Source organism: Alternaria ethzedia, assembly GCF_023757985.1.
Source record: "Alternaria ethzedia strain BMP 0044 chromosome Unknown scaffold_4, whole genome shotgun sequence".
Taxonomy (NCBI): domain Eukaryota; kingdom Fungi; phylum Ascomycota; class Dothideomycetes; order Pleosporales; family Pleosporaceae; genus Alternaria; species Alternaria ethzedia.
In genome coordinates, this window is record NW_026056197.1 from 1,281,401 (window position 1) to 1,297,736 (window position 16,336).

General features: G+C 54.6%; 6 protein-coding genes across 6 annotated transcripts; 4 read left to right on the forward strand and 2 right to left on the reverse strand.

Annotated features, from left to right (window-relative positions):
- Positions 1-398: 398 nt before the first annotated feature.
- On the reverse strand, positions 399-2,984 carry J4E87_002563 (uncharacterized protein; the record flags this gene model as incomplete). Its single annotated transcript, XM_049374199.1, has 1 exon — positions 399-2,984. One exon carries the CDS (start codon positions 2,982-2,984, stop codon positions 399-401), a length of 2,586 nt encoding a protein of 861 aa, XP_049236339.1.
- Positions 2,985-3,861: 877 nt separating this feature from the next.
- On the forward strand, positions 3,862-6,301 carry J4E87_002564 (uncharacterized protein; the record flags this gene model as incomplete). The annotated part of the gene is made up of 2 exons (XM_049374200.1): positions 3,862-6,266; positions 6,289-6,301. The coding sequence occupies 2 exons, from the start codon at positions 3,862-3,864 to the stop codon at positions 6,299-6,301; spliced, it is 2,418 nt and encodes an 805-aa protein (XP_049236340.1).
- Positions 6,302-6,683: 382 nt separating this feature from the next.
- On the forward strand, positions 6,684-7,742 carry J4E87_002565 (uncharacterized protein; the record flags this gene model as incomplete). The annotated part of the gene is made up of 2 exons (XM_049374201.1): positions 6,684-6,687; positions 6,862-7,742. 2 exons carry the CDS (start codon positions 6,684-6,686, stop codon positions 7,740-7,742), a joined length of 885 nt encoding a protein of 294 aa, XP_049236341.1.
- A 191-nt stretch (positions 7,743-7,933) lies between these two features.
- J4E87_002566 (uncharacterized protein) lies at positions 7,934-11,338 on the forward strand (the record flags this gene model as incomplete). The annotated part of the gene is made up of 3 exons (XM_049374202.1): positions 7,934-8,929; positions 9,087-11,262; positions 11,307-11,338. The coding sequence occupies 3 exons, from the start codon at positions 7,934-7,936 to the stop codon at positions 11,336-11,338; spliced, it is 3,204 nt and encodes a 1,067-aa protein (XP_049236342.1).
- Positions 11,339-13,225: 1,887 nt separating this feature from the next.
- On the reverse strand, positions 13,226-13,907 carry RPS13A (40S ribosomal protein S13-1; the record flags this gene model as incomplete). The annotated part of the gene is made up of 4 exons (XM_049374203.1): positions 13,226-13,309; positions 13,363-13,499; positions 13,615-13,703; positions 13,762-13,907. The coding sequence occupies 4 exons, from the start codon at positions 13,905-13,907 to the stop codon at positions 13,226-13,228; spliced, it is 456 nt and encodes a 151-aa protein (XP_049236343.1).
- Positions 13,908-14,919: 1,012 nt separating this feature from the next.
- J4E87_002568 (uncharacterized protein) lies at positions 14,920-16,301 on the forward strand (the record flags this gene model as incomplete). The annotated part of the gene is made up of 2 exons (XM_049374204.1): positions 14,920-15,180; positions 15,228-16,301. 2 exons carry the CDS (start codon positions 14,920-14,922, stop codon positions 16,299-16,301), a joined length of 1,335 nt encoding a protein of 444 aa, XP_049236344.1.
- Between the last annotated feature and the right edge of the window lie 35 nt (positions 16,302-16,336).

Sequence of the window (16,336 nt, forward strand, 5' to 3'; positions counted from 1 at the left end):
TAGCTCTTTGCTTAATAGACGGCACCGCAATCTATCTAGTGGCTTCACCATGATCGAGAGCACGGGTATAGTGCGGGTAGTGAACAGGATGTAGTATATTGTACCTGTCTCATGGGCCTGAGGCGATCCGGCGACAAACCTCCAAAATCGCGACTACCGGGACGGGAAGATGGAAGACAAGAAGGCAGAAAGGTGGCTAGGGAAGGAACTGCAAAGAGCGCCAATGGGGACGAATGCGATCTGTCCAATGCTCATGTGCTCTTACCTTTTGCATATTGTACGTCATTGTCTGTTTATACACGCCACATTCAGGTTGATAAGGGCTCTCCACCATACAGCTTCGTCATGTAGTGGCTTTCTTTTTTAGATATTATAATGTACAATCCCATATCATCCGATCAATCCTCGATATCATCATCACTCAACGTGAGACTAGCACCTTTGTCCGCTAAGCCAGCAATCGCTGTTTCCGGCTCTTGTGCCTTGCTCTCAAACTTCACCCGTCCTCTCTTCTTCGGCGTCTCCAGAGTCGGTTTGTCCGTAGACCACTGCTCTTGCTCGCCAGGACGAATGTCGTCTTCAGCGTCATCTTCTTCAGTGGCACCGGATAGCGCGTTTCCAGTGAAGGCTGTGATCTTCCGGATCTCGCGCATAGTGGCTGCTGTGGATGGGTTCGGCATGCGTGATTTCCGCAAGATGGTGGTCATGTAAGGTAGACGCTCCAGAAGCATCTCGTTCCGCGCTGAGCCACCGCTTCCAAGGTGAATTGAAGCTGGCGCATCTTCTTCGGCATCTTTCGAGCCGGATGCAGATGTGGGCTGTGAAAACGAAGCATTGCCTTTCCACGACTCGACTCCTCCGCTCGAGAAAGCCGCTTTCGATGTAGTTGACCCTGTCGAAAAGAGCTCACCACGCTGCGCCTTTGATACCCACATCTCCAGTGCACCCTCAATCTCTTCCTGTTGTTTCCATATCCGCAGCGAGGCCGGATAGTACATGACAAACGCGTTGCCTTTTGCCGCTCCACCACTTGCTCCTTGGCCTTTCGCCTTGATACCCATGATGCCTGGAGGCGGTGCAACGCGCTTGACGGGATATGGCAGGTTATACAGAAGCCCTCGTACACTCGTCTGAAAGCACATCTCGTCTTGGCGTAGATTATCCGCACTAGTTCCTTGGAGGACCCGTCGGCCAGCGCCCGCACCAAAGCGGTCCGGCGATAGAAGGTCGGCATCGGAAAGAGCTTCTATACAGCCCTCAATGGAGTCCATAGTCTCCTCACTATCCGCAGCTCCGCAGGACAGGACATAGTTCTCGTGGAGAGCAGCGACAAAGGTGTGGGTATCGGTACCCAGCTCATCGATGAGCGTGTCGACATTGACCTCCGAGGCCTTCGGTCTTCGCCTTTCTGGAAACCAGTTCGGTGGATGTGCCACGGGTGTGTTAGAGTCCTCCGGTAGACGCTTGTTGTACACAACTCTCCCAACAGCATGGAAGATGCCGAGAGTGCTTTCGCGCTGCGTCACCATTTCGAGCGACTCCTGCTCGATCTTCGTCATCGGGATGTCTTTCGGGCCCTTCTTCTTCGTAAGGTTGACCTTCGCGCCCCAGCCTTCCGCATCATCACCTCGCAGGCAGAGGAACTCGAGGGAGGAGACAGCGCTGCGAATGTCTCCAAGTTCTGCAAGACGCTGAATTGCCTGTGGCCCTAGAGTCTTCTTGCGCCCGGATTTGCGCGCCTCCTTGACAACGATCGTTTCTAGCGCCTTTGTCATGTATGTGGGGGCGATTGGGTTGAACTCGAGGACAGACACTCCGGGATGGGTCAGGATCTCAGGGCCTAACAGCCGATGTGCAGTGAAGCTGTCGGCTGCCGCCGTGTTGGTAGACAGCAGGGTCTCGGATATTATCATTACGATTGGGGTCACTGGCTGCTCGGGATCGACCTGGGTCGAAAAGAAAGCAGTAGCTGATTGCGTATTGGCAGCAAGATAGTTGAGGACGGAAGAGCGAAAAGATTGAACGGCCGAAGAAGTACGTGTGAATGTATTCGGAAACTCCTCTACTAGGACCAGCTGCTTCTGTCTTTCAGTCTGACTGTTCGACGAAGCCGTCTGGGCACTCATTGTCGGCTCATCGAAGGCCAGACTACCAAAGGCTCCAGTCCTTCCAACGAATTCTTCGAACTGTGCAGTAGCAGACACAAAGCTGTCGGAGGTTGACATGGAACCTATAGGGTTCTTCCATTCATGCATGTGGATGCCCAGTTCCTTGGACAGCAGGGACATGGTGGTGGTCTTCCCACTGCCAGCAGGGCCTTTGAGCAGCAGCAATCGCTTGCGCGCCTTGCCGCTGAAGACGTCTGTGAGCCATGTCCGCACGTCCGCCACCTTCCTCTTATGCACAGCGAGCTCATCGAGCGACGCTGGGCCGTACTTTTCAGTCCACGGCCGCCGGTCTTCTGTATCCTGCCGCGCTGGCTGGGACGATATCGGTGTTGTGGATAGCGGGGTTGTACTACGCGCTCCGCTCGCTGTTCGCAGGAACTTCTGCCTGTTGCTCACAGCATTGGCAGGGTCCGTTGGCGCTGTCGCGGCGATTGGTCTCTTACGAACGGGGAGGGGTTTCGGGGGCTTGATGGACGGCGCATCGTCTGAGGAATCAAAGATATCGTCTACATCTTCAATTGACAGGGCCGGTTTCTCAGGGCTCGGGGTGGGGTGTAGCGACTGCGAGCGCGGTATATTACTGAAGAAAGAAGTGATAGGCTTGGATGCCGGCTTTGCTTTAGCCGGCGAGTTGGCTGGAGACTTCTTAGTAGGAACTGCTCGCGATCGCGTGGGCGAGGCTGCACGTGTCTGGGATCGGGTGCCTGTTAGTGTGCCCCTCTTGGGACGCGCGGGAGGCGGTGTATGTGAATCATCCGCCTCAGACTCGGATGAGACGACGATCGGCTTTTTGCGCGTGGCCCGAAGCTTAGCCATGCCGCCCCCGTTTGATGGACCTGGAGAGCACTCGAACGCAGAGTGACATGCTCAGTGCTAGGCCGGTTGGGGGTGCAGAGCGCGTGATGTCAGTCCAGCAGCCGTGTCGAGGCTGCGTCGCGTCGGAGCGCGGAGGAAGTTCCACGGGCCCAAGCGCGCTAGGCACAGTGGGGCCAAGAGCTGCTAAGGCTGTTGACAACGCACCTCTTTTCTGCATCTTCACACACACCGCTGCTCTTTTCCCACTAGCACCCGCTGTAGTGCGCTCCTTTCGAGGCTCATATGCAGCTAACTTGTCCAACCGGAGACCGCCACAACGCCCTCCCTGCCAGTGCTGCATGGCGTTCAATTTTCGAGCCCCAGCGGCGTCATCGCGTGCATATCGGCTCGTTGAATCGCTGTCCGACAGTAAACATCAACAAAGAATTCGGTCCATGGCCTGTGGCCGGTCCACTGTCGCTGGCCGTCATCGTCGTACAGAGTGAGCAGCGCAGCAAGACCATATAGACGTAATTGTACCAGACACGCGAAGTCGCATACGATGGCTGGTAACGCAACGCTCGGGGCATATAAATTAGACCGCTCGAGTTTACGATGAGCTGGCACTTCCCTGCCAATCTCCCATTGGGCGGGAAGGCGTTTGCAGCTTGTACTATCCTCTTCCATTCTTTTCACTGCCGCATTCCTTATATGCTGATTTCGCGCGTGCTCGTTGTTTTTTGACATGTTCCCCGTCGTCATGCCCCGTTAACAGGCGCCTTCTTAATTTTTGCGAGTATCTGAGCTCAACGTGAGAAGCGCATACTCCAGCGCAGGATTTGGGAGTTCTTGTTGTCTTTAACGCTACTTACAAGAACTATCACGTTTGGCGGCCGTTATGGCAAAGAAGAAGAAAAGCAGCAAGAAACCGGTGGAGCCCGTTGCTCCACCTGACAACGTGCCAACGAATGCTGCGGAACCAATTCCTGATGCGCCTGAAGCTCCATTGACAGCAGAGGAATCAGCCACAGAAGCAGAGTCCGGGGAGCAGTCCATGCCAACCGCTTCCGAAGTGGAGCCCGACGAGGGTACGGTTCCCACGCTGGTGGACGAGTCCACATCTGCACCCTCACAACACCCTGAGACCATAGAGACTATACCAGACGAGGCTGCAGAGGCACCGGCCACTGAGATCATACCTGCTGCAGAGCTAGATCCACCTATGGGGGAAGAACAGGAATCTGGATCGCCAGCGGATACTACCGAGGCCGTGGAGTCAGAGATTGCCGGGCAAAGCGCTGAAGACATGCATCATACTACAGCAGAAGATGAGGAGTCATCGGTTATTTGGGTTGGAGACGCGCACGACCCAGAACCCGATGCAGAGCAGCAAAATACTCCGGAGGAACAGCAGCCACTACAACTAGACGAAGAGTCCACACCCCAGCCAGACCCTGTTCCAACTCAAGATTCTATTGAACCAGCAGACACACCGGTTGAAGACACACTCCCGCCACAAGAATCTACAGCGGAGCTAGCGCCTGAAGCAGAACCTGAAGTAATTACTACCACCGCGGAAGAAGCTATCGAACCGATAGACCAGATGGATGGCGGTCTTAATGAGAACGGAGCTGAGCAAGATCTGGCGGAGATAGTCGAGGTACCAGAGGCACCTGGGGCACCAGAGATAATGGAAGCACCTGAAGTACCAGAGGCGCCGGAAGTGCCAGAGGCACCCGAAGCTCCAGACACACCCACAATACCAGAAGCTCCAGAGGCACCAGAAGCACCAGAAGCACCTGAAGTGCCAGAATTACTAGAGGTACCTGAAGCTCCCGAAGCTACCGAAGCGCCGGAAGTACCAGAAGCACCAGAGGTATCGCAACCGCCAGAAGCTGTCGAAGCGCCAGAAGTACCAGACGCACCCGAAGCACCCGAAGCACCAGGGGTACCAGAGGAACCAGAAGTCCTAGAAGCGCCAGAGGCTCCCGAAGTACCTGAGGTACCAAAAGCGCCTGAAGGATCAGAAGCACCGGAAGTACCAGAAGCGCCAGAAGCGCCAGAGGCCCCCGCTGCACCTCTGGCTCCATCCGTGGTGTCGGCTGGGAGTGATGAGGACGACATCATCGAAGCTTTTACAGTCGAGGATCTATCAGCACCGGAACCAGAGCCCGAAGCCCTTCCAATAGCGGTGGAACGGTCGGTGGACGTCGGGCTACCAGATGCGCCTGCCAAAGGCATATCAGCACCAGAAGCCCATGAGACAATCACATGGCCTGAGTCTATTCCCGAGACTTCATCTACATATGCCCACATTGAGCCGATAGAAGAGCTCGTCGTAGCTGTTCAAGACGAAGTACCAAGACAGCATGCCGACCAAGAGCAAGAGCGGCTTGAGGCCGAAGCAGCGGCCGCTGCTGAGGCTCAAGAATCCGCCGCGCTAGCACAGGCCGCCCAATCCCAGGAAGACGCACAGCGAGAAGAACTGAAGAGATTGGAGCAAGAAGCAATCGAGCACGAGAGGTTAGCTAAGGAGGCCGAGGCCAACAGACTACTGGAGGAGCAACGCGCAAGAGAGGCCCAAGAAGAGCTGGAAGCTGCCGAAGCTGTGAAACGGGCTCTAGAAACCATGAGAGCCAAGAAGGAAGAGCAGCACAAGGAGACCGAGAGGCTCGAACAAGAGCGACTGGCCCGTGAAAGGCTCGAGCAAGAGAAGTTAGAGCAGATTGTCGAAGCGAGGAAGCTTCTGGCATTAATGGAAGAAGAACGGAGGGCCGCAGAGATCCAAGAAGAGGCCGAAGCCGCTGCAGTCGCCGAAAAGGCTCGGAAAGAGAAGGAAGAAGTCGAAGCTGCTGCTGCTGCCGAACGTGCTCGACAAGAGAAGGAAGAACTCCGGCAAGAACAATTACGACGTGAGAGAGCCGAAGAGGCTCGAATTGCTAGGAAAGCCCGAGCAGCTGCGGATGTCCTTGCGGAAGAGCAGAGAGAAGAAGCAGAACGGTTGGAACGGCTAGCCCAGGACGAGTCACGTGAGCAAGCCGAGATACCATTCATCGCACGTCGATCCATGATCGAATCAGCACGTGCTCCGTCACCTCCTTCGGGAGTACCTGACATGCACGATCGTTCTCCAGTCTCTGATCGACCATTTCGATCGTATCGATCTTTCGCGCCACATGCACCGAAGCTTAGAACACACGAAGCGGGTCCAAACCATGCACCGAAGCCTTATGCTGTGGCACAGCTCATTGAGGATAACAGACCTGCGGCCCCGAGCCCGCCAATGAGTAAAGCTCGACCAAGGTATGTGAATTCCATTTCTCAGTCCGGTGAGGTAGTCGCTCGGCGCTTCTTCGGCGGACCGTCAACCACGACGCCGGACCCAAAGCGAACATGCTCGAGATACATAAGGTTCCTGGCCGAACTCTGATGGATTACGATACTAACTACATGTTTCCCTCTAGACACGCTCCCACCTTTGACAGCGACGACGATTCAGATTCTGCTCTAGTACAAAACAGGATAGCGTCGAGGCGTCCATTTAGCGGTGAAGCGCATGAAGTGTCGCGGTCCCACTTAGGCCCACATCAACCACGTAGCGCTTTTGCATCCCGAGTGCCTGTTGAGCCCACCTATCCGGCCCCTCCACCAAATTATCATCCCAGCTACTATGCCCCGCCAGCCCAGCCGCCTCACCACTACCCAGATCATGCCTACGGCATGAGTCAGCAGGGTTATCCCGCGCCTAACCCCAATCCTTACGGCCCTTCGTCGCATTCTTCCTCCCCTCCCTACCAGGAATCATGGAGCCAATACCCACCCGGGTACCCTCCTTATGGCAGCCCACATCATCGACAGGACTCCTCTGGTTCTAGAGACCTTCATTCACATGTTTTAGCCAGTCGACCTGCAATCGAACACGTGTCTGGCGACGCACTCTCACATATCCCGCAGACTGATCTGCACGTTCTACTTGCGCATTACAAAGAGACTCACAACCAACTGCGTGCTAGGGAGGACCTGCTTCGTCGGCAAACTGCTGAGCAAGAGCAGAAACTCCGCGCAAAGGATGGTGAGATTGGTGAGCTGAAGCAGAAGATTCGCAACTTGGAAGACAGGCATTCAGCCGAGGCAACCAGACTACACTTTCAGATCGGGAATCTGGAAGAGCAAGTCAGAGAGCTCCGAGAGCTGATTGCTGAAACCAAGAAAGCTAGAAGAGACGCCGAAGAGACCAAGTTGGTACTGGATGCAGCCATGAGGTCGTGGGAGGACAGGTACAAAGAGCTGGAAGATGTGCATCGCACGCTGGAGAGGACCTCTGCCGAGGAGAGGGAAAGAGCATGGAGAGATTTCGACGAATGGAAGGAGGCCACGAACACGAAACACGATGCGGAGAAGATCGCCCTTGCTATCCAATTCGACAAGAAGCTGAAGCAAGCTGGGCAAGATGCTGCCGAGGCGGCTGAGCTCAGGGCTCAGCTTCAGGCAGCTCTTGACCGAGAGCAAGAACTCATCAGGGAGCGCGACGACCTTCAGAAGATGCGAGAAGACTCAGATCGCCGGGCTGGGGAAGAAGCAGCGAGAGCCGATCAACTGGCGAGAGAGAAGGATGAGCTGATGAACTCGTTCGACCAACTCAGAGCCGAGAGTCAGAGGGAGAAGGAGGTCATCAGAAGCGTTGCCAGCAACCTTGAGTCGGAGAAGTCTAGACTTGAGAAGATGATGGAATGCTATGGTGACATCGCCGAGATCAAGAGCAAGGGCGACAGCTACTAGTAAGTGATTCCCAGTTTTGCACATTCGCTCTTGATGCCAGCACGATGGTAGCAGGGGCCGCATTGCCGCCAGTGTTGGTTGATGGTGGTCGGTTTGGGTGCGCTTCGTTATCCTTCAACGGACAATGAAGTGCACCGAGATCAGTTGCTTATCTTCTGGCCGGCGGCTGTGATGATGCAACGGAAGCCACCATGTCTTGCCATACACCGTCTTTCTCGTCTACCGCTCGCGTAATGCGATGTTTGTCATCGCGTCCCTTCACTGTCGCTTTGTTCAGTACAGAGTCCCTCGCTAACATCATCGCGTCTAGCCTGGTATCCTTCACTCAGCTTCAAAGGCAAATCATCGATCTTGCTACAACCCATTTCGTTCACCTTCCAGTAAGGCCGCCGCCGGAGGATCTTGCGCAAGTGCCGTCCAACCTACCGTCCTTCCTTGGTGATAGCATTGCGTCCAGACAAGTCCGAACCGCATACATCGCCCACACTGTATCGAAGCTCATTACTTTCCGTGTCTTTGGCCCATTCCTGTTCAGTCTTGGACGCCGCTACGACAAAGCCGACTCTCTTTTCTCCTCGATGAGCCACCACATTCGCGAGAAGAGCACGCGCAAAGAAGCGATTTGGCGACAACAAACACTCCTTGCTGCTTTTACCAGCACTGGCGCGAAGCAGCGCATCAATACTGCTGCCGGAACCGTTGTCGAGGAGATCGTCAACGCTATCCGACACTTTGCTGATCCAAAAGAGGAGGAAGGCATCAAGATCGCCGTGAAGCGCATCGTGAAGGTCGCTGCGGAGACATGGAGATTTGCTCGTCTCGAGCGCGAAATGATCACCGCCGTCATGCCTGCGCTGCACGACGAAGAACATCAATTTACCAGCAACCAGTTCTGGCCAGCTTACAGCCCAGAAACAGGCTCAGCGACAGATGACCCACCTCCTCCTGATTCGCAACGACAATTGTTACTCAGGATCTTCCCGGTTGTATACCGCGAATCGAAGCACGAGATCTTCCAGAACAACGAAGAGCAGCGTGACGAAGGCTGCATTCTCCACCATGGGCTGGCTCTGTATGATGATGCAGAGCCAGTTGTGACGAGAATGGAGGAGCTCAAATCTGCTGGTTTGCCTCCCCATACCACTGCATTAACGAGTCCGACTGACGAGGGCAAGTTTCCGCCGCCGGTACGTAACACCACCCGCGTGTTCACCTTACCCCAGCGTTCCTAGCACCGCTTTCGAGCTTCCTTCACCCAGCCTCTGACAGGCTCGCGATATATCGAGATCTACGTAAGATGAAAAGACTGCTTCAGATCACTTGGCTAACACGCTGGCTTCCCAGGCTTGCCCGCCTCCTCGCGACCCGATACCACCTCCCCCCTCTCCCCCCGCCCCTCGATCTCCGACGAAAGCCGAGACGAATACGGATGAGGAATCCCCGGTGTCACGTCCGATGTCACCGGAGAAGCCAGAGAAGCCCAAGAAGCTCTCAGCTATCGAGCGAGCGTTGAACCTCTTCTCTAATCCATCCTCGGATGACAAGATGAAGCCTCCACCTCCAGGCTCTACATTCTCACGTCCACCGGCGCCCCCGACGTCAGTGTTCACGTCGCCTAGGAACTTCATTGGCATGCCCGTGGAGAGTTTGGCTCCCTCACATGCCCCGAGTGCAAGAAAGAAGCCTCCACCACCACCGCCGAAACCTGCGTCGAAACCGGACATACCTTCGACGGCTGCAGAAATCGCGGAAGCCATACGCCATCGCCAGTCTGTGGAGAGCGCGATCCTACCGCCGTCTTTCTCACGGACTACGACGGATGACACTATCCACGAGCATCCCGATTCACGAGCTCCTACGCCGGTAGACACGGTGTCTCACATGTTCGATGCCATCGATGAGATCGAAACGCTGGTGCCCCAACGTACGCGAACTACGTCGACCTCTACCACGCATTCGCGACGCCGCTCTACGCACACTCGCCGATCTACCGAACACGCCATCGAGGACGAACTGTTTGACATCACTCCTCGACCGGATCACACTCGCAGAAAGAGCGGTTATGCGGCAAGCATTCGCACGACCAAGTCTGCCGATACCGAGCGCACAGATCGAAGTGAGCGCACCGACAAAAGTGAGCGCACCGATAAGAGCGAACGTACCGAAAAGAGTGAGCGGACAGACAAGAGCGAACGAACAGACAAGAGCGAGCGAACCGAGAAGAGCAGTCGCAGCCATCGGACAGAGAAGAGTGACCGTTCGGATAAAACCGAGCGCGAAAAGGCTCGTTATGTGTACGAGACGCGTGGTGCTGCTATGAAAGCTCTATATCCCAACACTCCGGTGAAGGGCTCTCATGGCAGCGCTAGACACTCCGAGAAGAGTGTGAAGAGCGAGAGAAGGAAGGAAAGAGGTAGCAAGGACTCAACCAAGGAATCGAACTTGACGAGAGAATCCCGAGAGTCGAGGGAGGCCAAGAGAGAATCACGAGAGGTCAAGAGACAAAGGAGCATCTCTGATGCTGGCACATGGGACACCAACAGCATCATGACTCACGACTTTGCGCCTACGACCATCACCACCAACGCACCCTATCCTTTCATGTACGACTCAAGACGAGACTCGAAAGAGTTGAAGCGAGAGTCCAGGGAGATACGGCGGCAACGCAGCATCTCTGACGCTGGCACTTGGGACACGAGCACTGAGATCAGCCAGCGTCCTCCACCGACCACGGTCTCGACCAACGTTCCCTATCCTACAGGAATGCCTTGGGAGCTGAAGCGATCACGAAGCATTTCCGACTGCGGTACCTGGGACACCAGCAGTGAGGTCACTCAACGTGCGCCTCCCACAACCGTATCGACCAATGTGCCCTACCCTATGGAACAACACGTGGACGAGTCGGAACGATGGTCTATGCCACCACCTCGCAACTCAATGAGGATGGAGGTCTCCGACGATGAAGTGTCTGACACTGGGACCTGGGATACCAACACTGAGATCAATACCCACCGTGCTCCCCCTACGACCGTGTCTACGAACGTGCCCTACCCTTCCTACAACGCTCCTTCTACAATTATCTCTACCAACACCCCTCGTTTCACACAGCCTCCTCGACAGCTACGACGACCCAGCGTGTCCGACGATGACGCGTCTGATGATGACGTCTCCGACACTGGGACGTGGGACACCAACACCGAGATTACTACTCATCGCGCACCTCCCACGACCGTCTCCACCAACGTCCCCTACTCAAGCATAATGCACCGCCAGCTGAGAAGGCTGAGCGGCAGCGATACCGGCACATGGGACACCGCTAGTGAGGTCACTCAGCGTGCGCCTCCCACAACAGTGTCCACCAACGTCCCCTACCCCTCCGCGCAATTCAGCGACCTTGGCCCATCGAGCTACCCACCCGGCCCCTTCGAGCAGCTCAAGCGAGTCGAGCAACTCCGAAAGCAGCACGAGCACCACAGTTTCTCTGACGACGGGTCTGACTCCGGCACCTGGGACACAAGCAGTGAGATCACTCACGCTAACAACGGGCCTGCTACTGCTACGCAGGTGTCCCAGAACAAGTCCTACCACCGTTCTGAGAGGCCGAGGGCACCAAGGAGACAGACGAGCCCGGCTATTTCCGAGGCGGGGACGTGGGATACCAACAGTGTGATTACGAATAACGATATGAAGACGACTGTTTCGACGAATGTGGGGTATGCTTCTGAGCGAAGATCTCGATAGGTGGATACGAGCATCGTGTGTGAAGACGGTCTGAATGGTCCGCATGATACGGCTTCTTTTCTATGAGTTACTGTTATTGCGCTTTGTTTCTTTTTGGTTTCGCTTTATGCGTATGGCTGCAGCTACGCAATATCGTAGGAGCACACGTTGATGATGCAGATGAAGGATGAACACGACGGAGGATATATATGGATTACGGCCGAGCAATGCATGATGAAGAGAGTCTCGAGATGGTTGCATTTTTGTAGCAGGGCGTTTTGGTTCCTTGCTTGTTTGATTCGAAGTAGACGAGCTTGTAAGATAGTTATCATATCATCTGTTTTCAAGTGCAAGCTACTGCTCTCATGATAGGATTGTGTGAAGTTCGCGTGTGTTTGGTTGTGCCTGGCAAAGTCATCGCTGTGACGCGTAACTCTGTATTTTATATAACAGCCCTGGAGTCTCCAAAACGTATCCTGGTCTAGAAATTATGCTCTCGTACAGGCGGAGGTCGTGGTGGTGCCACCCCCAAAAGTGAAGGAAAGCTCCAAAACGCCGAGGCTAGCCCGAACATCAATCGCGCTCGAAGCTCAAGCTACCAAGACGCTCTCAAGAAAGTCCAACTCGCCATCCCAACGCCACAAACACCAATTCTCACCTCCTTCAACCGCGCCAATTCGCTTCAAATATCCAGAAGAACTATCACCGAGCTTCAAAAATGGCAGAACCATCTCCCAACCCAGCTGTCGCAAACACCGACATCGACCCAGCGCTCACAAATGGCGAGGCGCAACAAGCACCTACAGAACAACCCGCAGATGTAGAAATGGCAGATTCAGGCGCAGCACCAGCAGTAAGCTACCATCCTAGACATCACCACCAAAAGTCCCGTACTAAATCACCCATCAAGCCCACCACCCTCGACGCCTCAGCCTCTACACCCACCCACCAACCCAGCGTCCAAACCGTCCCGCCCACACCCTCCACCTCAACCCCAGCACCGCCGTCCGCACCAACTCTACCGACCGCTACCACAGCGCCGACACCGACACCGGCAGCCTCATCGCGCAACTCACCGCACCCCACCGCTCAAGCGCCCACACAACCCATTCCACACGGGAGTCCGACACGGGTGTATCTGAACCAACATGTGACGCCGCATCTGCTCGAGGCGATGAAACATCTTGCCACTGCGGAGCCGGAGAAGCCGCTCAAGTGGTTGAGTGAGTTTTTGGCGGGGAAGAGTAGGGAGATTGAGGGGACGTGATGGGTTTGTGGAGGAGGGTGATGGGATGATGGCGGTGGAAGGAGGATAGGATACCTGGGTTGAAGATGGAGTAGCTATGTAGATGGGCAGTGACATGAGCAACTTCGCTCAAGCACTCAAGGACGAGAAGGAGACTGACATGCGCATGCGCGTTTGGGCGGTGAGCTTTGCGGTATATCTGCCAAGCTCGACTACTGGACGGGCAGCATGGTTTTGAAGGGCAAGCGATATGGGACGACTTCAAGCGCATGGCACATGTTCACCAAAAGTATAAGACGGCGTCAGGATGATACCCAAGTCAAGCAGCATTACAACAAGCAAATTTCAGACTTTGACACCTTCAATGCAAATTGGGTATATTCAACTGGAGGTGATGCTTTTGATTGATTCATTCCATATCGTGATCCTGCTAGGTATCCGCAAAGCATCCATGCCCGTGAAACTCCACTTAAATGTCTACCATGACGACTACCATCCACACCAATCCGACATCTGCTTATGCGACGAGGGTAGAGGCGGTGGCGCTCTCGTACCTCCAGGTAGGGGGGAGGGCACCGACGGTCTTGTAGTAGCGGGAGAGCTGGGGATGATCAGCACGTGCTCTTATTATGGGGAGAGTCTGGGTAAACTTACACGGTGGATACGGGACTCGATGAGAATGAGGCGGAACTTGGAGTCGCGGTCCTTGCGGTTGGTCTGAAGGTGCTTGCGGACGGCAACGGCCTTCTTGATCAACATGTAGAGGTCCTCTGGGATGTCGGGGCTGAGGCCTTAAGCGCAAAATGTTAGCCTAGACCAACAAATGCAGTTTTGTATAGCGCGCAGATGCTCACGAGGAGCAGAGCTGTGTCGACGTGCGCTTTCATGTGTGTAGGGCAATCGTACCGTTCGACTTGAGGATTCGGAGGATCTTGTTGCCGGTGACAACCTTGACCTGAGCGACACCGTGCGAGTCACGGAGGATCTCACCAATCCTGCGATTGTGTTAGCTGGCCAATTCCGTGTGTATTCTTTTCCAAGCGATTGTCTTACTGAGATGGTGTAGCACCCTTCTTCGCGAGCTTGCAGATCTGGTCGACAACCTGCTCGGGGGTGGTCTTCAACCACGCCGGGGGGCTGCGGGAGTAGGGGATGGCGGAGGCTGATATGCCCTTTCCGTTGCTGTGAAGACGACCCATATTGAATGAATGTTCCGGATGGCGACCTGGTCGATTAGTACGGAGACGTGGTGGTGGGCTTGTCGTGGGTTGAAGTTCGCGATCGAAGACTCCAATTTCTCGCGGCTCGGCTAGGTCTGTGGTGGACCGTGCGTTGGCTAGCGTCAAAGCTCCTGCCTGACAAAAAGTCTGCGACGACCAACCTCGTCCTCTGCACCTCACGATGTCAAAACATTGATTTCGGCGTGCAAGCGCGATTGTCTCGGCTATGTTGAAGCTAGATGATCGCGCATCAGATTACGATTGATATTCTTTCGGAATTGCTTACCATAAGCCAGCTACAGCAGCTCACTCCCAACGTACGTTCAACCCAGTCCCTCCCTTTCATCACAATGATGAGATCCAGTGCATTCGACGCCTCTTATTTTAGGCGGGGTTCTTCGGAACTTCGCCGGTGCATAAATCTCTATTCTGACAAGTGCCATCTCTGCTTTACTGCATGAAATCTTGCGAGCGACCAGTGCTGACAAGAACTAGACATACAGATCACCTCCACTTGCGCTTCCTCCTGTATCTACTACTTGGTATGTACTTCCGCCGTTCTCTTCATCGCACAATGATGACAACCCATACTTTTGGCACCTCTTATTTTAGGCACACCCGTAAGGGCGTTGCCAGTGCATTCAACTTATACTCTGATCTGCGATCTTATCAACTTCTTTATTTACATGAAACTTTACTGGCGACATGGACTTACAAGAAGCAGTTTACAATTACATTAGGTTGTTGTCGCCTTCAGCCTCGGTCAGATCGCACTTTCTTGTTGACTCACGCGTACGCGGTTTCTCGTACACTGCTCGTGGCTTCCGCATGCTAGATGTCGTCACGCCATAGTCAAATATATCAATGATAATACATCCATGGATCCTGTGCCAGCTCATCACAACCCTACCTCACTCCAACGTTTTCTTTCACGCTTCATACACATCCCGCAACCCATTGCTTGTACAATAGCCTCTTTCAATTATTCAGCATGAAGCATACAATACTAAGCGCAGTCATCCTCCTCCCCCTCGCCTACAGCAGAACCGCCAAAGAGCTATGTCGCGGTACCGCTGAACTATCCTCTGATGGCAACTGGTACTGTTCTGAGGTCTGGGCCATCACCTACCGCAACATCAGCCAGCCTGGTGCCTACAATCGGACCACTACAGTCGATCCAAAGACTGGTATCTGTGGTCATGAACGTGTCGACTATCCTAGCGCAGGACCACTGACACCATTGTTCGGACAAGTATAGTTTGACTCGGGCTCCAGTTGTTACATCGCTGACAAGATCAGGTGTCGATGCACCTTCGCGGGCCGATGAACGTCTCTCAACTCGCCGTATACCAACTACCTGGTGACGCGCGCGCTATGGGGAAGCGAACTACAGTACCATTCTACAACCGTCGGCGATCGTTGGAGCAGCCAGAGACACCAGTGGCAACTACTATGCTGACACAGTCGACGTCTTCTGGCCGGCCCAACCTTTTCAACAGGGATGCATGCACCACATCGTCCAGCTGCGTCTCGACAACAGTGACAAAGACGGTGACCGTAAAGGCGCCCTGTTCTCCGACTGGTACTGCACAGTCTGGACCAAACACAACCTACATAGGTCCTCCACTGCCGTGCTTGCCCACGTCTGGTGCTCAATCGATCTCTGGCTCTACACTTCCAGATCCGAACTGTACTTGCGTTGAAAACGAAGAGCCCGAACCCATCTTTCAGCGACCCAATGGACAGGTTTACGTCAGTCCGACGCCAACGCTAAAACATGCACCGGAAACATCATCGACACAGGACACGCTGCCAGTGTCACAGCATCCAGATGGACAGCCCTTCGAGGTCCCTCGACCCTCATCATCATCACCGCAAGACACATTACCGGTGTCCCAGCGTCCAGACGGACAGCTCTTCGATTCCCCTTTGCCCTCACCGTCATCAACACAAGACATATTACCGGTGTCGCAGCTGCCAGACGGACAACCTATTCAATTTCCCTCGCCTTCGCCATCATCAATGCAAGGCATATTGACGGTGTCTCAGCGCCCAGATGGACAGCCTATCGTACCCTCGCCTTCACCATCATCACCACAAGAGACGCTACCAGTATCGCAGCGACCGGACGGACAGCCTTTTGACATCCCTTCGCCCTCACCGTCACCTCCACAAGACCCATTGCCAGTATCACAGCGTCCAGATGGACAACCTTTTGACATCCCTTCGCCCTCGCCATCGCCCATCTCGAAGAGGCAGGGTTCAGATTGGAAGCGGATAGCATACTACACGTCTACATCACCGGCTCAAGCCACCGGGCTCAGCTTCATGGCTAACCTGGGTGATCCCCAAAAGTCTGGTACTTTTGACTAGTGAGTGTTTTCTCGTTCCATAAGTTTCGAAGCTGA